Source organism: Pongo pygmaeus, chromosome 23, assembly GCF_028885625.2.
Source record: "Pongo pygmaeus isolate AG05252 chromosome 23, NHGRI_mPonPyg2-v2.0_pri, whole genome shotgun sequence".
In the NCBI taxonomy this organism is placed as follows: Eukaryota; Metazoa; Chordata; class Mammalia; order Primates; family Hominidae; genus Pongo; species Pongo pygmaeus.
Genome location: NC_085931.1, coordinates 49,980,213 through 50,003,217, shown reverse-complemented (window position 1 = coordinate 50,003,217; position 23,005 = coordinate 49,980,213). Strand labels below are relative to the sequence as shown.

General features: G+C 53.4%; 2 protein-coding genes across 7 annotated transcripts; both read right to left on the bottom strand.

Moving 5' to 3' along the window:
* Positions 1-396: 396 nt before the first annotated feature.
* Positions 397-15,720, bottom strand: LOC129023578 (DNA dC->dU-editing enzyme APOBEC-3F). Of its 6 annotated transcripts, none has more exons than XM_054470457.2 (7): positions 15,341-15,709; positions 13,178-13,375; positions 11,092-11,399; positions 10,770-10,884; positions 6,729-6,885; positions 3,966-4,245; positions 397-3,742 (listed from the first exon to the last, which is right to left on the bottom strand). In XM_054470457.2, exons 1-7 carry the CDS (start codon positions 15,355-15,357, stop codon positions 3,624-3,626), a joined length of 1,194 nt encoding a protein of 397 aa, XP_054326432.1. In that variant the 5' UTR covers positions 15,358-15,709; the 3' UTR covers positions 397-3,623. The 6 variants fall into 6 exon arrangements, with proteins under 6 accessions (XP_054326432.1, XP_054326431.1, XP_054326429.1 ...); XM_054470456.2 differs by having other exon boundaries at positions 11,092-11,371; positions 13,222-13,375; positions 15,341-15,707; XM_054470454.2 differs by having other exon boundaries at positions 10,770-11,371; positions 13,222-13,375; positions 15,341-15,710.
* Positions 15,721-16,205: 485 nt separating this feature from the next.
* Positions 16,206-22,422, bottom strand: LOC129023580 (DNA dC->dU-editing enzyme APOBEC-3C). The gene is made up of 4 exons (XM_054470459.2): positions 22,171-22,422; positions 20,813-20,969; positions 18,522-18,801; positions 16,206-18,297 (listed from the first exon to the last, which is right to left on the bottom strand). Exons 1-4 carry the CDS (start codon positions 22,185-22,187, stop codon positions 18,179-18,181), a joined length of 573 nt encoding a protein of 190 aa, XP_054326434.2. The 5' UTR covers positions 22,188-22,422; the 3' UTR covers positions 16,206-18,178.
* Positions 22,423-23,005: the final 583 nt, after the last annotated feature.

Sequence of the window (23,005 nt, the reverse complement as noted above, 5' to 3'; positions counted from 1 at the left end):
GCTGACTCCTTTTTCGGGCTCAGCCCACCTGCACCCAGGTGAAGTAAACAGCCTTGTTGCTCACACAGAACCTGTTGGTGGTCTCTTCACATGGAGGCGTGTGACACTGACCTCAAGTGATCTGCCTGCCTTAGCCTCCCAAAGTCCTAGGATTACAGGCGTGAGCCACCATGCCCGACCAAGATTATTAATTTAAATGAGCCCTCTAGTGTGGGCACAAATTAATTTGGCTGGGGTCCATAAAGGAGAAGGTCGACCAGGTGCCATGGCTCATGTCTTTAATCCCAGCACTTTAGGAGGCAGAGGTGGGCGTCAGGAATTCGAGACCAGCCTGGCCTGGAATGTACATGGTGATGTAGCAGGAACGGTCGCAGACAAAACCCCTCAGACACCAGGTTTAGGAAGGAAGAGGCTTTAATCAGCTGGGAGGATTGACAGACTTGCGTCTTAAGATCCGAGCTCCCTGAAGAAGAAGTCCCTGGCCCTTTTAAGGGCTTACAATTCTAAGGGGTCCACGTGAAAGGGTCGTGATAGATTGTGCAAGCGTGGGCTATGTGACTGGGGGCTACATGCATCAGTGGTGGGGGCTAGCAGAACAGACCAGAAAGTTTCACAATGCTTCCTCACAATGTCTGGAATCTTTAGATAAAACAAGTGGTCAGGTCAGGAGTTGATCTTTAACTACCAGGCCCAGGTAGCCGTGCCAAACAGTCTGGCCATTGATCTTACTTCTGCATCTTTCTAACTTTTTGCTTCCTTCTGAAATAGGAGACAATGAGAGAGGTGGTCTCCTTCCTCAGTGAAACCCCATCTCTACTAAAAAACAGAAAAATTAGCAGAGATTGGTTCTGGGCATCTGTAATCCCAGCTACTCAGGAGGCTGAGGTAGAAGAATTGCTTGAACCCAGGAGGCAGAGGTTGCAGTGAGCAGTGATCCTGCTACTGCACTCCAGCCTGGGCAACAGAGTGAAACTCCATCTCAAAAAAAAAAAAGTTGTGTACGGTGGCTTATATCTGTAATCCCATCACTTTGGGAGGCTGAGGAGGGTGGATCACCTGAGCTCACGAGTTCAAGACCAGCCTGAGCAACATGGAGAAACCCCGTCTTTACTAAAACTACAAAATTAGCCAGGCGTGGTGGCACATGCCTGTAGTCCCAGCTACTCAGGAGGCTGAGGCACGAGAATCGCTTGAACTTGGAAGGCAGAGGTTGCAGTGAGCTGAGATTGTGCCATTGCACTCCAGCCTAGAAAACAAGAGCAAAACTCTGTCTCAAAAAAAAAAAAGGTGATATTTGGAGGCAGAGAGACCCCAGAGGTGCAGGTGCACAGAGGAAAGGCCACAGAGGACACAGCCAGAAGGGACTCCCTGCCAGCCAGGAGGAGCGGCCTCAGAGCAAACAACCCAACCCACCCCTCGAACTTGGACTTGGAGCCTCCAGATCTGTGAGAAAATAAATGCCTGCCATGTGGGCACCTGGCCCGGGGCATCTTCTGTGGAGGCCACAGCATGAAGGGGTCATTTTTATAGAGAATCTGATTCTCTTATAACTTACATCTGCCTAGAAAATGTCAAGTCAAATTTAAAGTGTGGAGAAGGGCCTCTAAATTTCACATGTCATTTGCAAACAAAGAATTGTAATTAGGGACATACACGCAGTCTGGGTGGTGTTCACCATGTCGGGAGAACAGAGACAGCAGCAGGTTTTACAAAAAGGAGAAATGGGCTAGGCGCTGTGGCTCACACCAGCAATCCCAGCAATTTGGGAGGTCAAGGAGGTTGGATCACTTGAGGTCAGGAGTTTAAGACCAGCCTAAGCCTGGCCAGGTGGCTTACGCCTGTAATCCCAGAACTTTGGGAGGCCGAGATGGGTGGATCATGAGGTCAGGAGTTCAAGACCAGCCTGGTCAAGATGTTGAAACGCCGTCTCTACTAAAAACACAAAAATTAGCCAGGCGTGGTGGCACGCGCATGTAATCCCAGCTACTTGGGAGGCTGAGGTAGGAGAATAGCTTGAACCCAGGTGGCAGAGGCTGCAGTGAGCCCAGATTGCACCACTGCACCCCAGCCTGGGCAACAGAGCAAGACTCCATCTCAAAAAATAAAATAAAAATAAGACCAGCCTGGGCAACATGATGAAACCCGTTTTTATGAAAAATACAAAAATTAGCCCGGCTTGGTGGTGCACGCCTATAATCCCAGCTACTCGGGAGACAGGAGAATCACTTGAACAAGGGAGGCAGAGGTTGCAGTGAGCCGAGACCACACCATTGCACTCCAGCCTGAGTGACAGGGCGAGACTCCATTTCAAAAAAAAAAAAAAGAAAAGGAGAAATGTTCTCTTGCCCTATGGGAAAGCCCGTGGGCACTAGGAAGGGTTGGGAGCTGGAAGGTTCCATTGCTGAGTCACTGCGTTTGGAGCAAGGAGTCCAAGACTTACAGCCATTTATCGTAGAAGCTATGGATAAAGCTGGTTTCAGGGTACAACGCACAGTTTCAGGAGACAGGCTTGCAGAGAAGTCCATTTTGGGAGCAATGGTGTGTGGCCTGACTGCTTTTCCTCCCTAGCTCCTGGCCTCTGTTTTAGCTGGGTGGGACATGAATGACCCAATTCGTAGGATGAAACTTACAAAGGATGTTTCTCAAAACTTCTGGTTTTCAGCTTACATATATTCATATTTATTGATTTATTTTCAGGCAGGGTCTCGATCTGTTGCTCAGACTGGAGTTCAGTGACGTGATCGCAATTCACTGCAGCCTCCACCTTCCCAGCTCAAGCAATCCTCCTACTTCATCCTTCCAAGTAGCTTAAACTACAGGTGCGTGCCACCACACCTGTTCTTTTTTTTTGTATTTTTTTTGTAGAGATGGGGCTTTGTCATGTGGCCCAGGCTGGTCTAGAATTCCTGGGCTCAAGCGATTCTCTCACCTCTGCCTCCCAAATTGCTGGGGGATTATAAGTGTGAGTCACCACGGCCAGCCAAGTGTGAGTTCAATAAGATTTGGTTATGCGGCCGGGCCGGGTGGCTCATGCCTGTAATTCCAGCACTTTGGGAGGCTGAGATGGGTGGATCACCTGAGGTCAGGAGTTCAAGACTAGCCTGGCCAACATGGTGAAACCCAGTTACTATTAAAAATACAAAAAAAAAAAAAAAAAAAGTTAGCTGCGCGTGGTGGCAGGCGTCTGTAATCCCAGTTACTCGGGAGGCTGAGGCAGGAAAATCGCTTGAACCTGGTAGGCAGAGTTTGCAGTGAGCCAAGATCAAGCCATTGCACTCCAGTCTGGGTGACAGAGCGAAATTCCGTCTCAAAAAAAAAAAAAAAAAAAAAAATTTGGTTACACTGGGGAGATGGGAAAAGGCGGGTTAGGGGCACGCAGGCTCAGGGAACAGGGTCTTGGTGGGTGGACGGATAGCCGTGGAGGCAGAAAGGGGCCTCTGCAGGAAGAGCCTGGGAGAGCGGGGAGGAGGCGGTGAGGCAGGGGAGCACTGCGGAATGGCCCTGAGGCCAGGAGGGGCTCAGGATGACCACGCAAAAGCACAGCTGGTCCAGGATGGAGGGGAGGCCCACACAGCATGAGCAGGAGGCTAGAGGAGACAGACCATGAGGCCCGGGGAGACCCGTCACTTGAGAATCTCCTGCAGCTTGCTGTCCAGGAATAGAAAGTTGCGTTTTAGTCCCTTCCAAGGCTTGAATGGTTCATGATCATTGTACACAAAGTTTTCCCAACAATATTTAAAATCTGAGAAAAAACAAGGAGAGAGCAGTGAGGGCCCAGCAGGCCTCTCTTCCGGCCCTGGGCCTCCCCTCCCAGCCCAGGTCTCCTGGCTGCCAGTTGCAGTGGGCGCCGGCCCCATCCCTGCAGGCTTCCCGGGGACACTGCCCCTCCCCACGGCATTGCAGACCCACTTGCCCGTCATGCTGTCCCTCCCGCACCCGCTCTCCTCAGCCCCTCAGCGTCTCACGTTTGTATTCCATGATCCCCACGGAGGCCCCTTCCTGACTCAGGCTGCGGAGCCCCTGCTGGTAATCTGTATCCCAGAAATAGTAGAGGCGGGCGGTGAAGACGGTGAGATTCACGTTGCTGTGCCTGGCCAGGAACTTGGCCACCTCCCCTGCACACTCTGGGCAAGGGCTCCAAGATGTGTACCAGGTGACCTGGTAGTTTGTGTTAGGAGACAGTGTGTTGTCACAGAACCAAGAGAGGAAGCACATTTCTGCATGACAATGGGTCTCAGGATCCACCTAGGGAAGGAGGAGGAGGAAGGCAGGGGGAGCTCAGACCAGGAGCAGGAGGAGTGCAGGGGTGGGGCGATGGGAGCAGAGGGTGGGCCTGGAGCCCCAGGGTGTTTCCTCATTTATTTTTGAGACAGGGTCTCTCCTGTTGCCCAGGCTGGGGTGCAGTGGTGCAATCTGGGCCGACTGCAGCCTTGACCTCCCAGGCTCAAGGAATCTTCCCACCTCAGCCTCCTGATTAGCTGGGACTGCAGGTGCCTGCCACCACGCCTGCCTAATTTTTTTTGTAATTTTTGTAGAGACGAGGTTTCACCATGTTGCCCAGGCTGATCTCGAACTCTTGGGCTCAAGCCGTCCTCCTGCCTCACCCTCCCAAAGCTCTGGGACTATGAGCATAAACCACATGCACAGCCTTATTTTCTTTACTTTTCATTTTTCTGGGTACATACTAGGCCCCAGGGCTTTTTACTCATTGAATTTCCCTTCTTCCATCCTTCTCCTTCCTCTTTATTTTTTCTTTTCTTTCTTTTCTTTTTTTTTTTTTTTGATACTGAGTCTCACTCTGTCACCCATGCTGTAGTGCAGTGGCGCGATCTCCGCTCACTGCAAGCTCCGCCTCCGGGGTTCACGCTATTCTCCTGCCTCACCCTCCCAAGTAGCTGGGACTACAGGCGCCCGCCACCACGCCCGGCTAATTTTTTGTATTTTTTAGTAGAGATGGGGTTTCACTGTGTTAGCCAGGATAGTCTCAATCTCCTGACCTCGTGATCCCCCGCCTCAGCATCCCAAAGTGCTGGGATTACAGGCGTGAACCACTGCGCCCGGCCGTTCCTCTTTATCTTTTTGAGTGACAGAGTCTTGCTCTGTCACCCAGGCTGGGGTGCAGTGGCAAGATCTCAGCTCACTGCAACCTCTGCCTCCTGGGTTCAAGCGATTTTCCTGCCTCAGCCTCCCAAGTAGTTGGGACTACAGGGGCACACCCCCACGCCTGGCTAATTTTTGTGGTTTTAGTAGTGATGGGATTTCACCATGTTAGCCAGGCTGGTGTCAAACTCCTGACCTCATGATCTGCCCGCCTCGGCCTCGCAAAGTGCTGGGTTTACAGGCGAGAGCCACCGCACTCGGCCCCTTCCTTCTTTATTTTATTGAGTCTTTTCCTGTCTCATCATAGGTCATGTGTGATTTCTGGCATCCTGTTCCCCAGGCATCCATTAACCAGGCATCCTCAGCCCCTGCTGTGGCCTGGTCCTATGGGGTCTGCCTTGTTCCCTGTCTGCCTTCTGCTGGGAAGGTCATTGGACCAGCATTGTCCCATGGAGTTGAAGGCTGGCCAAAGGGGCTACTGAGCACTTGAAATGGGGCTCTGATTAGAAACGTTGGCACGTGTAAAATACACAGCTCATTTCAAAATCTCATTGTGAGAACAGACAAACTTTAACTCTCTCATGAGGCATTTATATTAAGTATATGTTGAAATCGTATGTGAGATAATTGAGCTAATGTAGACATTAAAATGTCTTCCACGAGTTCTTGTCGCCTTTTTAGCATGTGGGGACTGGAAACACTTGCGCTTCAGTCCTGAGTCCTGGGTGTTTCCGAGGCCAGCACTGCTGTAGGCCAGGCCTGCCCAGCACACAGACGGCTCCCTCCCCAAACACACTCTGAAAAAATCTCCTGCCTCAGTGGAGGGGGCCGCAGGGATGGGTGGGACATGACAGGGTGGGTGGGAGGTCAGTGGCTGCTGTGGGGGCGGCAGGGTGAGGAGCGAGGGTTCACCATCCTGTGATGATGTGTCCTTGACATTGAGGAATCAGGGCAGTGGCGGGGGCGGCCCCACCAGCCCAGCAGTGACTGGCCCAGGCACAGTGCTGGACACCACACCTACCGCTTCCCACAGCTGCTGTTTCCCGAGGACTGCCGGACGCACAGCTCCATGACAAGATTATGGGAAACAAAGTCAAGAGTGAGGGCGCTGGGTGCTAACAAGGCCTTTTGGGAAGAGGCAAACCCCCTCCACGATCCGATCCCAGGACAGTCAGGGAGGAAGATCTGGGCCACGGACTTAAAAAACGTGGGAGGAGGTTGGGCGCGGTGGCTCATGCCTGTAATCCTAGCACTTTGGGAGGCCGAGGGGGGCGGATCACTTGAGGTCAGGAGTTCGAAACCAGCCTGGCCACCATGGTGAAACCCCATCTCTACTAAAAATAGAATAAAAATTAGCCAGGTGTGGTGGCGGGCACCTGCAATCCCAGCTACTCAGGAGGCTGAGGCAGAAGAATTGCTTGAACCCGGGAGGCAGAGGTTGCAGTGAGCCGAGATCACACCCTTGCACTCCAGCCTGGGTGACTGAGCGAGACTCTGTCTCAAAAAAAAAGAAATGTAAGAGGAAAGTACACACAGGAAAGCCCACGCCGGGCACATCACATATTGTGTTTTCTGCATTCCCAGCTGCTTAGCTCCTATTTGGGGTGTAACTAGGACTTTGGTGCTACCTGGTTTCGGAAGACGCCCCTCTTCCAGGAGACAGGTGAGTGGTGCTTTGTAACTTCCACGGTGAAGCACAGCCAGCTTTCGTTCCGACCATAGGCTTTGCGTAGGTTTTTAAAGTGGAAGTAGAATATGTGTGGATATGTTGCCTCCATAGGGTTTCTGAAGGCACAATAGAGAAACCCCAATGCAGAGACCCCCCTGGATTCTTCGGGGCTGATGCCCACTGAACACCACTCCCTGGACAGCCCTGGGCTCTGGGCCTCTCCCATCCCTCCAGAGCCCTGAGAATGTCTGCTGCTTTCCCAGGCAGAAAGACTGGCAGAGAGAAAGAGGAGGGGATGCTGGCAGGGGCAGAAGGGCCGGGGTGACCTCTCCCAGCTGGAACCCCAGCTCTGAGGCTACCAATGGGACACCCTCAACCTCCCAGTTTTTCTGCTACACATATCCCAACCCATTAGGAAAATGCAACAGACAATAAAACTCTTCACCCTAAAATAATTGCTTGAACATTTCAGCTCAATTCCTTCCTCACATTTCACCTGTCCAATGATGATGATTATTTTTACGTTGGGATCACACCGAATTCCCAGGCCCAGGCTACTCTTTTTGTTTGTTTTTTTTCTGGGACATAGTCTCCCTCTGTTGCCCAGGCTGGAGTGCAGAGGCACGATCTCGGCTTACTGCAACCTGCACCTCCCGAGTTGAAGTGATTCTCATGCCTCAGCCTCCTGAGTAGCTGGGATTACAAGCTTGTGTCACCATGCCCGGCTGATTTTTGTATTTTTATTTATTTATTTATTTTTATACAGGGTCTCAGTCTGTCGCCAGGCTGGAGTGCAGTGGCACAATCTCGGCTCACTGCAACCTCTGCCTCCTGGTTTCAAGCGATTCTCCTGCCTCAGCCTCCCAACTAGCTGGGACTGCAGGCACGTGCCACCACACCCGGCTAATTTTTTGTATTTTTAGTAGAGACAGGGTTTCACCATGTTAGCCAGGATGGTCTTGAACTCCTGACCTTGTGATCCGCCCGTCTGCCTCCCAAAGTGCTGGGATTACAGGTGTGAGCCACCGCCCCCAGACCTAGTTTTTGTATTTTTAGTAGAGACTGGGTTTTACCATGTTGGCCAGGCCGGTCTTGAACTCCTGACCTCGTGATCTGCCCAACTCAGCCTCCCAAAGTGCTGGGATGACAGGCGTGAGTCACTGTGCCTGGCCAGCCTAGGTCACTCTCCTAAGTGCTGCGAGGGTCTGAGCTCATGGCATGTGCCTGAGGCCTGCAGGGGCCATCCCTATTTTACAGACGAGGTGCCAGAGGTACAGAGAGGCGGGGTAACCTGCCCAGGCCACAGAGATGGGGATGGATGGAGCTGGGGCCCCTTTCCCGGCCAGCCCTGTCCAGCCTCTGCATCACAGGCCCTGCAGCAGGGAGCTGTTGGGAACCGGGCTCTCTTCTTACTAAACATTAAAATAAGAGCATTTCTCCTGATCATCATATTTTTTCCTACACTCCATGTTGCAGGTGTCATTCTAAAAGGTGAATGGTGCTCACGGAGGAGGAGCCTGTGTCTGGGGTCCCTGTGCATCCTCCTCTGCTCACAGTGGAGGCATCTTTGGAAGAAATGACTTATTTTCTGGTACAGAGACCATGCCCTCCCCAACACCCTCTCCTGAGACTTTGTGTTGAAACAAAGTAAATCTTGCAGAAATTCCATCAAAGTGCTGAGAACAAAATGCCTGATTGCTCCAATCATCCTTTGGTTCAATTCTCCCAGTTCCTGAGCTCAGGAATGGCGGGAAGCACAGAAAGGGAGCACCTTCCCAGGGCGGGGAGCAATAGCCCAGGGGTGACTTTCCGGGGAGAGTCTCAGCAGGGCGCCTGGGCTGGGGCAGGTGGGGGAGGTGGCCCATTCAGAAGCTGTAGAGGGGCAACCACATAGCAGGGCAAAGAGCCTGACTGGGAGTGGGAGCAGCAGAGGGACCAGAGGGGAGAGAGCCTAGTGCTGGGGCTGGGGCAGGGGGAGGCCAGGCTGAGGCCCAGCAGGGCCACTAGGCAGGAAGGGGCAGCAGAGGCCCCGTGGGCAGAGTGGGCAGTGGTCCCTGATCTGAGGCTTCATGTGCACCCTCCCTGGCAGGCTTGTCCTGGCCCTGATGTTAGTCCTGGGCTTGGGTTCTATTTCTATCTTTCAGGGCCCGTGTTCCAGGAGACACCTGCGCTGTGAGTGACCTCCCAGGCCCATCTGAGTGCAGGCCTCACTTTATGCTGCTTTCTCACCTGGATGGGAAGACCTCTGGAGGGACCCCTGGATCCTGCCCTCAGGAATCATCCCAGGGACGCCCCCCACCCAGCAGCTATGTGGTAGGGAGGGAGAGTGAGGGGCAGGTGTCTGCTTCCCCCCATGCCTTCACATTCGAAGGCCACCACTGGAGGGAGGAATAGCAGGTGGGGGGCCCTCAGATGTCCCCCCAGGATGCCATGCGTGCCCCCACACTGAACTCCTTCCTTCCACATCTCCTGCCCAGAGTTGTTCCCTGGCAGGCTGAGCTCTTGTCCCTATGTCACAGAAGGGCGGAGGCTGGTGTCCCGGCCACCTTGTCTTGCAGTTTGCTCCTCTGGTCTAAGACCCAGGTGCTCAGTTCCCGTCTCTCCCGAGGGCCTTAGATCCCTTTCTATGGCCTCTCTGGTCTCTGGTTGCCTTTTTCTGTTGTGCTTCCTGGAGAGCTCCCAGCATCTCAAGCCTCCCATTATCCAAGCCTACTCTTTTGCAAAATCTTACTCAACACCTGGCCAACATTGCAAAACCCCGTCTCTACTAAAAATACAAAAATTAGCCGGCATGGTGGCATGCGCCTGTAATCCCAGGTACTTGGGAGGCTGAGACAAGAGAATTGCTGGAACCAGGAGGTAGAGGTTGCAGTGAGCCGAGATCGCACCACAGCACTCCAGCCTGGAAGACAGAGGGAGACAGTGTCTCAAAAAAAAAAAAAAATAATATATATATATCTTATTCAATTGGGACCTTGATCACCGAGTGTTTGCTTGGCTCTTTCTGCATCTCCATCCCTGTGGGGGGCAGATTTGAGAAGGGACAGGCATGAGCAGGAGGCTGGGCTGGGTGCTGTTGGGTGGGGAAGCCATGGGGTGGGGCCCAGGGTGCAGCAAGGTCTGGAGGGAGGGGCTGTGAGAATCAGGTAAGGACTCGCCTGGGAGACAGACACACAGAACGGGGACCCCTGCACACCCCACCCAAGCTTGACCCATTGTCATGGGCTAAATTGTATCTTCCCCACATTGATATGTTGAAGCCCTCATCCCTACCTGCTCACAGGGTAACTGTATTTGGAGACAAGTACACTAAAGTGGTGATTAAATTAACTCATGACCCGTAGGGTGGGCCCTAATCCTGTCTGACTGGGGTCCATAAACGAGGAGGACATTTAGAGGCAGAGAGACCCCAGGAGTGCAGGTGCGCAGAGGAAAGGCCAGAGAGGACAGGGCTGGAAGGGACCCCCTGCCAGCCAGGAGGAGCGGCCACAGAGGACACAACCCCGCCCACCTCTCCACCTGTGAGAAAATAAATGCCTGCCCTGTGGGCACCCGGCCCGGGGCATCTTCTATGGCAGCCGAAGCCTGAAGTTTCCACAGAGGCTGCTCCTTCTCAGGGGCTCAGGTCGGCCTTTAAGGATGTTGCTCAAAGCTTCTGGCTGTCGGCCTTGTGACTATTCATGCCCACTTATGTCCAGTTTTCTGACAAATTCGATTATGCCAGGGAGATGGAATGAGCCAGCTTGGGGATCCCAGGCTGTGGGGGTGGATGGAGGTCGCTCTGGAGGCAGAAGGGGCCTCTCACTCACAGGAAGGGCCCAGGAAAGCAGGGAGGAGGCAGGGAGGTGGAGGGAGCACGAGGAGCTGGGGTGACGGGGTGTGACCAAGAGGGCAGGCAGGGGGCAGGAGGGAGGGCGGGAGGGCCCAGCCAGGGGAGTCCTCAGGAGGATGAGCAGGAGGTGAGAGGAGAGAGACGATGAGGCCGGAGGGAGACCCTCACCTGAGAATCTCCTTTAGCGTGTGGTGCAGGAATGCATAATTGGCATCGAATTTGTACCAAGGCATGAATGGCTGACCTTCATTGTACACAAAGTTTTCCCAGCAGTATGCAAAGTCTGAGATGAAGAGGCAGGAAGCAGTCAGGCTCTGCCCTGACCCTGGGCCCGCGCTCCCAGGCCTGGTCTCCTGGCTGTCAGTTGCCATCGGTGCCGGCCCCGCCCCTGCAGGCTGCCCTGGGACACCCCCAGCCATGGCATTGCAGATCCATCCATCTTTCATGCTGTTCCTCCCGCTCACGATCCCCTGACCCCTCCACCTCTCACCTTCATAGTCCATGATCTTCACGTGGGCCCCTGCCTGACGCAGCCTGCGGAGCGCCCCTCGGTAATCTCTTTCCCAGTAGTAGTACAGGCGGGCGGTGGAGACGGTCAGGGTGACATTGGGGTGCTCAGCCAGGAATTCGGCCAGCTTCGCCACACAGTCCGGGCAGGGGGTCCAGGATACAAACCAGGTGATCTGGAAGCGCTTGTAAGCAGGCAGCTGGTTGCCACAGAACCAAGAGAGGAAGCACATTTCTGCGTGGTACGGAGGCTCGAAATACACCTGGGAGAGGAGCAGGGGGCAGGGGATGCTCTGAGAGGGGGAGCAGAAGGAGTGCAGGGGTGGGGCAGGGAGAGGAGGGGCCAGGACAGGAGCCCAGGGGATCTTGCCATTGAAGCTCCTTTCCTCCATCCCTCCTGTTTAGTCTGCTCCAAAGCTCATGTTCAGTGTTAATGGCTATTGTAATGGCCTTAAGAGGTGGCACCTAGAAGAGGCTGTGAGGCTGTGGGGACTGCACCTTTGTGGGTGCCACTGCTGTGGTTATTCAAGGGTGACTTCAGCCCCACTTTCTGTCTCTTGCCCTATAGCTGGGGGGGCAGTATGTCAGACTAAACTGCTTCCTCTTGTCCCCGTGGCATGGAGCAGCAGTGACTCAACATCCCAGGCCACTCTGTCTGGAGCATCCCCTGAACTTCTGGCAACAACCTGCACCCCCACGTGATGGTGCAGCTCGCAGGCCCTGGAAAGTTGCTGGTTCTTTCACAGTGGACTTCCCAGAGTCCAGAACTCGAGCCCACACATTTCTGTTCATTTTAAATGTCCCCATCTCAGTCCTGCTGTTGAAGCATCACAAGGTGCACCAAGACACGTGCTTCCCTTCGTTTGGAAGTTTTCCCAGCCCTGTTCAGAGCCTCGTGCGGGAATTCTGGCATCCATTCTCCCAGGCATCCATTCACCAGGCATCCTCAGCCCCTGCTGTGGCCTGGCCCTCTAGGGTCTGCCTTGTTCCCTGCCTGCGGTCAGCTGGGGAGGCCACTGGACCTGCGCTGTCCCATGTGGTGGGGCGCACTGGCCAAAGGGGCTACTGAGCACTTGAAATGGGGCTCTGATGAGAGACCTGGGCACCTGAAAAATACACCATACACCACTTATTTATCTTTTTTTGTTTTTTGTTTTTGTTTTGAGACGTAGTTTCACTCTTGTTGCCCAGGCTGGAGTGCAATGATGCAATCTTGGCTCACTACAACCTCTGCCTCATGGGTTCAAGTGATTCTCCTGCCTCAGCCTCCCAAGTAGCTGGGATTACAGGCGACTGCCACCACACTGGGCTAATTTTTTTTGTATTTTTAGTAGAGACGGGATTGCACCATGTTGGCCAAGCTGGTTTTCAAACATCTAACCTCAGGTGATCCACCCGCCTCGGCCTCCCAAAGTGCTGGGATTACAGGCGCAAGCCACCCACCAAGCGTGGCCTGCACAGCTCATTTCAAAGACTCAGTGTGACAAGAAAAAGAAACTTCATTATCTTGTCAAGAATTTTATGTTAATTAATGTTGAAGTAATGTTAGCTACATTGGATTAAATAAAATATTAAAATTAGGCCGGCGCTGTGGCTCACACCTGTAATCCCAACACTTTGGGAGGCCGAGGCAGGTGGATCACCTGAGGTCTGGAGTTCAAAACCAGCCTGGCCAACACGATAAAATCCGGTCTCTACTAAAAATACAAAAAAAAAAAAAAAAAAAATTACCTGGGCGTGGTGGTGGGCACCTATAATCCCAGCTACTCGGGAGTCTTAGGCGACAGCATCGCTTGAACCCAGGAGGCAGAGGTTGCAGTGAGCCGAGATTGCGCCATTGCACTCCAGCCTGAGCAACAAGAGTGAAACTCTGTCTCAAAAAAAAACAAAAAAACAAAAAAACAAAACAAGGCCTTTTGTGCAGAGGCAAACCCCCTCCACGATCCGATCTCAGGACGGTCCAGCAGGAAGGTCAGGGCCACGGACTTGGAAAGTGTGGGAGAGAAGGACACGCTGGATAGCCCGCCGCCGGGCACTTCACTTATCAGTGCGTGGTTTGCTTTCCCAGCTGGCTTAGCTCCTGCCTGCAAAGTGATTGGAGTCCGGGTGGTACCTGGCCTCGAAAGATCTTTGCGTTCAAAGGGGGCCTTGAGGGACCCTTTGTTTTCACTTCGTAGCACAGCCAGACAGTATTCCGATGAGAAAGGATGGGTCTATTATTAAAGTTGTAGAAGAATGTGCCTCGATACATTCGCTCCACTGTGTTCCTGAAGACACAAGAGAGAAACCAGCCAATGTAGAGAGCACTCCCGGGAGCCCTCAGGGCTGATGTTCACTAAACATAGCCCCCTGCATGGCTCTGGGCCTCCCCCATCCCTCCCCAGCCCTGAGAATTTCTGCTTCCTTCCCAGGCAGGAAGACCAGGGAGAGAGCAAGAAAAGGGGATGCTGGCAGGGGCAGCAGGGCCAGGCTGACCTCTTCCAGCTCAGGGTCCAGCTCTGGTCGTTCCAGGAGTACATTCCCCACCTTCCCAGTATTTCTCCCACCCACTCTCCAACGCATTAGTAAAATGCAAAAGAGAACAAAGTTCTTGGCTGGACATTATGGCTCATGCCTGTAATCCCAGCACTTTGGGAGGCCGAGGTGGGCCGATTACTTGAGGTCAGGAGTTTGAGACCAGTCTCACCAACATGGTGAAACCTAGTCTCTACTAAAAATACAAAAATTAGCCAGGCGTGGTGGTGGGTGCCTGTAATCCCAGCCACTGCAGAGGCTGAGGCAGGAGAATCGCTTGAACCTGGGAGGCGGAGGTTGTAGTGAGCCGAGATCGTGCCACTGTACTCCAGCCTGGGCAACAAAAGCAAGCCTCCATCTCAAAAAAAAAAAAAAAAAAAAAAAGAGAGAGAGAATAAAACTCTTCACCCCAAAATAATAGATTTTAACCTTTTAGTCAGTTCCTTCCTGACTTTTCACCTCTGTATATTACTATTGTTAAATCATGGTAGAACCAAATTCTGAGGCCCAGGCCACTCTTCTAAGTGCTGCGCGGGGGTGAGCTCACATGAGGCTGCCCTAGGCCCGCAGGGGCCATTCCCATCTTACAGAGGAGGGGCCAGACGAGCAGAGAGGTGGGGTAACCTGCCCAGGCCACAGAGCTGGGGACAGATGAGGCTGGGGCCTCTTACCAGACCAGCCCTGTCCAGTCTCTGTATCACTGGCCTTGCAGGAGGGAGCCATTGGGGACTGGACTCTCTTCTTACTAAATTTTAAAATAATAGCATTTCTCCTGATCATTGAGTTTTTTTCCCATATATTCCATGTTTTTTGTTTTGTTTTTGTTTTTGTTTTCTTTTGAGATGAAATTTGGCTCTTGTTGCCCAGGCTGTAGTGCAATGGGGCGATCTCGGCTCACTGCAACCTCCGCCTCCTGGGTTCAAGTGATTCTCCTGTCTCAGCCTCTGGAGTAGCTGGGATTATAGGCGCCCGCCACCACACCTGGCTAATTTTGTATTTTTAGTAGAGACCGGGTTTATCCATGTTGATCAGGCTAGTCTCGAACTCCCGACCTCAGGCGATCCGCCCACCTCAGCCTACCAAAGTGCTGGGATGACAGGCGTGAGCCACTGCGCCCGGCCACTATATTCCATGTTACTGGTGTCATTATAAACAGTGAATGCTGATAGTGGAGGAGGAGCATGTGTTCGGGGTCATTTGCATCCTCCTCTGCCCACAGAGGAGACATCCTTGGAAGACATGATTTACCTTTGCTTCAGAGACCATTCCCTCCCCACACCCTCTCCTAAGACTTGGTATTTAAGCAAAGCAAATCTTACAGAAAATCCATCAAAGCCCTGTGAACAAAATTCCACATTGCTCTAATCATCCTTTAGTTCAATTCTCCCAGTTCCAGAGTTCAGGAATGGCGGGAAGCACACAGAGGGAGCACCCTCCCAGGGTAGGGAGCACCACCCCTGCCATGACTTTCAGGGGAGAGTCTCAGCAGGGGACCTGGGCTGGGGCAGGTGGGGGAGGCGGCCCATTCAGAAGCAGCAGTGGGGCGACCACACAGCAGGGCAAGGAGCCTGGCTGGGAGTGGGGGGTGCAGGGGAGCCAGAAGGGAGGGAGCCCAGGGCTGGGGCTGGAGCAGCGGGAGACCAGGGCTGACGCCCAGCAGGGCCACCAGGCAGGAAGGGGCAGCAGAGGGGCCCAGCGGGTAGAGCGGGCAGCGGTACCTGAACTGAGGATTCATCCTTGGCCGGCTAGTCCTGACTAAGATCTTCGTCTGGAGCACCAGGGTTTCACTTTCTGCTCGAGGCTCCTGGTTTTAGGACAGCCCTCCTTAAAGTGACCTCCCAGGGCCTCGTAGTCATGGCCCCTCCCCCTTCCTGCTCAGGCGCTGGTGTGGGAGGCACTGGGATGCTTTATCTTCCTCAGTCTCTAACCCCCTTTCTGGTTTTCTCTGGGGCCCTCCCCCTGGCAGAGGGACCTCTGATAAAGACAGGCCGCTCTGTGCGGCAGGACCCAAGGCAATTGCAAAGGGAAAGAGAAAGTCATTGCAGCCAGAGCCCGGGAGGTGGGTCCACACCAGGCTGAGCCAGCAGAGCACAAGCCCCTCCCCTGGTGGTCCCGCCCAGCTGGAGCCGCCTCTCCACCATCAAGACAGACAGGCTGATGCCTCCGCAGGGACTCCCGGATCCTGCTCTCAGGGATCATCCCAGAGACGGCCCCCACCCAGCAGCCATGGGGACAGGGAGGGAGAGTGGAGGGCCAGGTGTCTGCCTCTCCCAGGCCTTCACCCTCGGAGGCCGCCATGGGAGGGAGGGACAGCAGGTGGGTGTGGGCCTCAGGTGTCCCACCAGGATGCCATGCGCACCCCCACACTGAGCTCTTTCCTTCCTGGTTCTCCTTCTTCCCCATCTCCTGCCCGGAGTTCCTCCCTGGTGGGCTGAACTTTCGCCCTCTCTTGTCCCCATATTATGGAAGGGCAGCGGCTGGTGTCCCAGGCCAGCCTGTCTGGAGCCTCCCTGCGCATATCACAGCTCCCTTCCCCTGGTAGTGTGCTCCCATGGTGCGGTGACCTAAAAATTACACAAGGGATACATTTGCAAAGGACACTTTATTTCTTGTTAAGGATGACAGCCTGCAAGGTAGCCATCCCGCAGCCTGGGAAGAGCAGCCTCTGGTTAACACCAGAGACAGACATTTAGAAGCAGGAGGGGTTGGGGCAGGAGCTTTATGCTGAAGAGGTTGGCTAAACATACATATTCATATTCAACAGGCTACAGGAGGAGCTATGAATATTCATGTAGGTGGTTGCAGTCCATGCTTATTAAACAAACATGTGTGGAACATATGATCCCAGCCAGGCATAGTGGCTGACGCCTGTAATCCCAGCACTTGGAGAGGCCGAGACAGGCGGATCACCTGAGGTCAGGAGTTCGAGAACAGTCTGGCCAACATGGTGAGACCCCGTCTCTACTAAAACTACAAAATTAACCAGGTGTGGTGATACATGCCTTTAGTCCCAGGTACTCGGGAGGCTGAAGCAGAAGAATCGCTTAAACTCGGGAGGCAGAGGTTGCAGTGAGTCCAGATGGTGCCATTGCATTCCAGCCTGGACAACAGGAGCAACACTCTGTCTCAAAAAAAAAAAAAAAAAAATGATATTTGGAGGCAGAGAGACCCCAGAGGTGCGTGTGCATAGAGGAAAGGCCACAGAGGACACGGCTGGAAGAGACTCCCTGCCAGCCAGAAGGAGCGGCCTCAGAGGAAACAACCCCACCCACCCCTCGAAGTTGGACCTGCAGCTTCCAGATCTGTGAGAAAATAAATGCCTGCCATGTGGGCACCTGGCCTGGGACATCCTCTATGGAGGCCACAGCATGAAGGGGTCATTTTTATGGAGAATCTCATTCTCTAAAACTTACATCTGCTTTGAAAATGTCAAATCAAATTTAAAATGTTTAGAAGAGCCTCTAAATTTCATATTTCATTTGCAAAGAAAGAATTGTAATTTGAGACATACACGGGGTCCGGATGGTGTTCACCATGTTGGGAGAGCAAAGAGATGGCAATTATAGAAGGAGAAATGTTCTCTTGCCCTATGTAAAGCCCATGGGCACTAGGAAGGGTTGGGAGCTGGGAGGTTCTATTGCTGAGTCGCTGCGTTTGGAGCGAGGAGTCCAAGACTTACAGCCATTTATCGCAGAAGCTATGGATAAAGCTGGTTTCGGGGTACAATGCACAGTCTCAGGAGTCAGGCTTGCAGAGAAGTCCATTTTGGAAACAATGTTGCGTGACCTGACTGCTTTTCCTCCCTGGCCTCTGGCCTCTGTTTTAGCTGGGTGGGACATGAATGACCCAATTCATAGGATGAAACTTACAAAGGATGTTTCTCAAAACTTCTGGTTTTCAACTTACATATATTCATACCTGTTTAGGTTGAGTTTATTTATCGATTTATTTTCCGGCAGGGTCTCTATCTGTTGCCCAAACCCGAGTTCAGTGGCGCGATCTCTGTTCACTCCAGCCTCCACCTCTCGGGCTCAAGTAATCCTCCCACTTCAGCCTCCCAAGTAGCTTGGACTACAGGTGCATGCCACCACATCTGGCATTTTTTTTTTTTTTTTTTTTTTTTTGGTAAAGATGGGGCTTTGTCATGTGGCCCAGGCTGGTCTCGAACTCCTGGGCTCACATGATTCTCCCACCTTTGCCTCCCAAATTCCTGGGGGATTACAGGTGTGAGTCACCATGCCCAGCCTAGGATGAGTTTAGTAAGATTTGGTTATGCTGGGGAGATGGGAAAAGCCAGGTTAGGGGCGTGCAGGCTGGAGGAACGGGGTCTGTGGGGGTGGATGGATAGTCATGGACGCAGAAAGGGGCCTCTGCAGGAAGAGTCTGGAAGAGCGAGGAGGAAGCGGTGAGGCAGGGGAGCACTGCGGAATGGCCCTGAGGGCAGGAGGGGCTCAGGATGACCAGGCAGAAAGAGAGCGGGTCCAGGGTGGAGGGGAGGCTTGTGCAGCATGAGCAGGAGGCTAGAGGAGACAGACCATGAGGCCCAGGGAGACCCCTCACTGGAGAATCTCCCGTAGCCTTTTTTTCAGAAGTCGAAAGTTGGTGTTTATTCCCTTCCAAGGCTTGAATGGCTCATCATCACTGTACACAAAGTTTTCCCAACAATCTTTAAAATCTGAGAAAAAAACGAGGGGAAAGCAGTGAGGGCCCAGCAGGCCTCTCTCCCGGCCCTGGGCCCTCCCCTCCCAGCCCAGGTCTCCTGGCTGCCAGTTGCAGTGGGCGCCGGCCCCGTCCCCACAGACTCCCAGGGGACACTGCCCCGCCCCACGGCATTGGAGAACCATCTGCCTCTCATGCTGTCCCTCCTGCACCCGCTCTCCTCAGCCCCCCACGTCTCACCTTCGTAGTCCATGATCCCCACAGCGACCCCTTCCTGACTCAGCCTGCGGAGCCCCTGCTGGTAATATGGATTCTGGAAATAGTAGAGGCGGGCGGTGAAGATGGTGAGCTTCACGTTGCTGTGCCTGGCCAGGAACTTGGCCACCTCCCCTGCACACTCTGGGCAAGGGCTCCAAGATGCGTACCAGGTAACCCGGTAGTTTGTGTTAGGAGAGAGTATGTTGTTGCAGAACCAAGACAGGAAGCAGCTTTCTGCATGACAATGGGTCTCAGAATCCACCTGGGGAAGGAGGAGGAGGAGGACAGGGGGAGCTCAGACCAGGAGCAGGAGGAGTGCAGGGGTGGGGCGATGGGAGCAGAGGGCGGGCCTGGAGCCCCTGGGCGTTTCCTTATTTATTCATTTTTGAGACAGGGTCTCTCTCTGTTGCACAGGTTGGGGGTTGCAGTGGTGGGATCTGGGCTGACTGCAGCCTTGACCTCCCAGGCTCAAGGAATCTTCCCCCTTCAGCCTCCTGATTAGCTGGGAATGCAGGTGCATGCCGCTACACCTGCCTAATTTTTTAAATAATTTTTGTAGAGACAAGGTTTCACCATGTTGCCCAGGCTGATCTTGAACTCTTGGGCTCAAGTGATCCTCCCGCCTCACCCTCCCAAAGCTCTGGGACTATGAGCATAAACCACATGCACAGCCTTATTTTATTTCTTTACTTTTCATTTTTCTGGCTACATAGTAGGCCCCCGGGTGTTTTATTCATTGAGTTTCCCTTCTTCCATCCTTCTCCTTCCTTCTTTATTCTTTTATTTTTATTTTTTTCCGAGATGGAGTCTTGCTCTGTCACCCAGGCTGGAGTGCAGTGGCACAATCTCGGCTCACTGCAACCTTTGCCTCCCAGGTTCAAGCAATTCTCCTGCCTCGGCCTCCTGAGTAGCTGGGACTACAGGCATGCACCCCCACACCTGGCTAATCTTTGTATTTTTAGTAGAGACGGGGTTTCATCATGTTAGCCAGGCTGGTCTCAAATTCCTGACCTCATGACCCGCCTGCCTCAGCCTCCCAAAGTGCTAGGATTACAGGCATGAGCCACCGCACCGTGCCCGGCCCCTTCCTTCTTTATTTTATTGAGTCTTTCCCTGTCTCATAGACTCATGTGTGAATTCTGCCATCTTTTCTCCTAGGCATCCATTCACCAGGCATCCTCAGCCCCTGCTATGGCCTGGCTCTCTGGGGTCGGCTTTGTTCCCTGCCTGCCTTCTGCTGAGGAATCAGGGCAGGGGCGAGGGCAGCCCCACCAGCCTGCAGTGACTGGCCCAGACACAGTGCTGGACACAACACCCCCCGCTTCCCACAGCTGCTGTTTCCCGAGGACTGCCAGACGCACAGCTCCATGACAAGATTTTGGGAAACAAAGTCAAGAGTGAGGGTGCTGGGCGCTAAACAAGGCCTTTTGTGAAGAAGCAAACCCCCTCCATGATCCGATCACAGGAGAGTCAGGGAGGAAGATCTGGGCTATGGACTTAAAAAATGTGGGGAGGGCCGGGCACGGTGGCTCATGCCTGTAATCCCAGCACTTTGGGAGGCCGAGGGGGGCGGATCACGAGGTCAGGAGATCGAGACCATCCTGGCTAACACCATGAAACCCCGTATCTACTAAAAAAAAAAAAAAAAAAGAAAAAAAGAAAAACTTAGCCGGGCGTGGTGGTGGGCGCCTGTAGTCGCAGCTACTTGGGAGGCTGAGGCAGGAGAATGGCGTGAACTCGGGAGGCGGAGCTTGCAGTGAGCCGAGATTGTGCCACTGCACTCCAGCCTGGGCGATAGAGCAAAACTCCGTCTCAAAAAAAAAAAAAATAATAATAATGTGGGGAGGAGGCCAGGGGCATGGTGTCTCACGCCTGTAATCCTAGCACTTTGGGAGGCCAAGGCTGGTGGATCACTTGAGGTCAGGAGTTCAAAACCAGCCTGGCCAACAAGGCGAAATCCCGTTTCTACTAAAAATACAAAAGAATTAGCTGGGCATGGTAGCAGGCACCTGTAATCCCAGCTACTCGGGAGACTGAGGCAGGAGAATCGCATGAACCTGGAAAGCAGAGGTTGCCGTGAGCTGAGATCGCGCCACTGCATTCCAGCCTGGGTGACAGAGCGAGACTCCATCTCAAAAAAAATAAAAAAAAAAAAATGTGGGAGGAAAGTGCACACAGGAGAGCCCACGCCGGGCACGTCACTTATTGTTGCGTTTTCTGCATTCCCGGCTGCTTAGCTCCTATTTAGGGTGTAACTAGGACTTTGGTGCTACCTGGTTTCGGAAGACGCCCCTCTTCCAGGAGACAACTTGGTGGTGCTTTTTAACTTCCACGGTGAAGCACAGCCAAGTTTCGTTCCGATCGTTGGCTTCCCGTAGGTTTTTAAATTGGAAATAGAATGTGCCTGGATACATTGCCTTCATCGGGTTTCTGAAGGCACAAGAGAGAAACCCCAATGCAGAGACCCCCGCACTGGGGTCCTCAGGGCTGATGCCCACTGAACACAACTGCCTGGAAGGCCCTGGGCTCTGGGCCTCCCCCATCCCTCCACAGCCCTGAGAATGTCTGCTGCTTTCCCAGGCAGGAAGACGGGGAGAGAGAAAGAGGAGGGGATGCTGGCAGGGGCAGCAGGGCTGGGGTGACCTCTCCTAGCTGGAACCCCAGCTCTGGGGCTACCAATGGGACACCCTCAACCTCCCAGTTTTTCTGCTACTTTTTTTTTTTTTAAGATGGCATCTCGCTCTGTCCCCCAGGCTGGAGTGTGCAATCTCAGCTCACTGCAACCTCTGCCGCCCGGGTTCAAGGGATTCTCCTGCCTCAGCCTCCCAAGTAGCTGGGATTACAGACGCCTGCCACCACCCCTGGCTAATTTTCTGTATTTTCAGTAGAGACGAGGTTTCACCATGTTAGTCAGGCTGGTCTCAAACTCCTGACCACAAGTGACCCCCCTGCCTCAGCCTCCCAAAGTGCTAGGATTACAGGCATAAGCCACCATGCCCGGCCTAAAATAAGAGCATTTTTCCTGATCATCATATTTTTTCCTACACTCCCTGTTACAGGTGTCATTCTAAAAGGTGAACGGTGCTCAAGGAGGAGGAGCCTGCGTCTGGGATAGTGTGCATCCTCCTCTGCTCACAGTGGAGGCATCTTTGGAAGAAATGACTTATCTTCTGGTACAGAGACCATTCCCTCCCCCACACCCTCTCCTAAGACTTTGTATTGAAACAAAGTAAATCTTACAGAAATTGCACCAAAGCTCTGAGAACAAAATGCCTGATTGCTCAAATCATCCTTTGGTTCAATTCTCCCAGTTCCTGAGCTCAGGAATGGCGGGAAGCACACAGAGGGAGCACCCTCCCAAGGCGGGGAGCACCAGCCCGGGCATGAATCTCAGGGGAGAATCTCAGCAGGGGGCCTGGGCTGGGGCAGGTCGGGGAGGTGGCCCATTCAGAAGCAGCAGTGGGGCGACCACATAGCAGGGCAAAGAGCCTGGCTGGGAGTGGGAGCAGCAGAGGGGCCAGAGGGGAGGGAGCCCAGGGCTGGGACAGGGGGAGGCCAGGGCTGAGGCCCAGCACGACTGCCTGGAAGGAAGGGGCAGGAGGGGCCCGGTGGACAAAGCGGGCAGAGGTACCTGATCTGTGGATTCATGTTCAGCCTCTTAGATACGTTTGTTCCTGTCCCACTCTTTTCTGAAGCGCTGTGGCTTCTCTTCCTGCTTACAGCGTCCTTGCAGTTGGACAGCCCTCTTTAAAGTGACCTCCCAGGGCCTTGTGAGTCATGGCCCCTCCCCATTCCTGCTCAGGTACTGGTGTGGGAGGCCCCCGGCGTGCTTTATGTTTCTCTGGCTCTGGCCCTCTTTCTGGTTTTCTCCGGGCCCCTCCTACTGGCAGAAGAACCTCCGATAAAGACAGGCTGCTCTGTCTTTATCTGTCCTGGGCAGGACCCAATGGAATTGCAAAAAGAAGAGAAAGAGAAAGAGAAAGGCATTGCAGCCAGAGCCTGGGAGGCAGGTCCAGACCAGGCTGAGAGAGGGGCAGGTGCCCCCTTGCCTGGTGGTTGGGTAGGCTGGAGCCCCCTCTCCACCACCCCCTCCCAAGCCCTAATGTGTGCCTAGAGCTTTGAGCAGCACCTCCCTGTTGAGTGAGGGGAGGTTTTCAGACTCCACTGGGGAAGGAAGTGTGGACTCCGCACAGCACAAGTGAAGGCTTAGGTGTGCCTCGAGTTCCCAGCTGTGTGCTGGGTCCATCGCACGCATCCCCTCTTCCAACCTCCCAGCTTCCAGAAGGTGGGGAGCAGGTCAGCCCCTCAGAGATGTGGGCGGAGGATTACCTAAGTGCTGAGGCAAGAGACTGAAGGTACAAACTGTTTCAGTATAATAAAGAATATACTTACAATAAGAATAGTTATAATACAAATTAGATACAGAGATGATCAGGGACATTATCAATCATTAGTGTAGACATTAT

Excerpts from the sequence above, each read along its gene's own strand:
- LOC129023578 (XM_054470454.2), bottom strand. Across the intron at positions 6,886-10,769 it reads ACGCTAAAGGAGATTCTCAG|AAACCCTATGGAGGCAACAT; the intron begins GTGAGGGTCTCC and ends TTGTGCCTTCAG. Across the intron at positions 4,246-6,728 it reads GGGGCGTCTTCCGAAACCAG|GTGGATCCTGAGACCCATTG; the intron begins GTAGCACCAAAG and ends CTCCTTCCCTAG.
- LOC129023580 (XM_054470459.2), bottom strand. Across the intron at positions 18,802-20,812 it reads GGGGCGTCTTCCGAAACCAG|GTGGATTCTGAGACCCATTG; the intron begins GTAGCACCAAAG and ends CTCCTTCCCCAG. Across the intron at positions 18,298-18,521 it reads GGGGATCATGGACTACGAAG|ATTTTAAAGATTGTTGGGAA; the intron begins GTGAGACGTGGG and ends TTTTTTTCTCAG.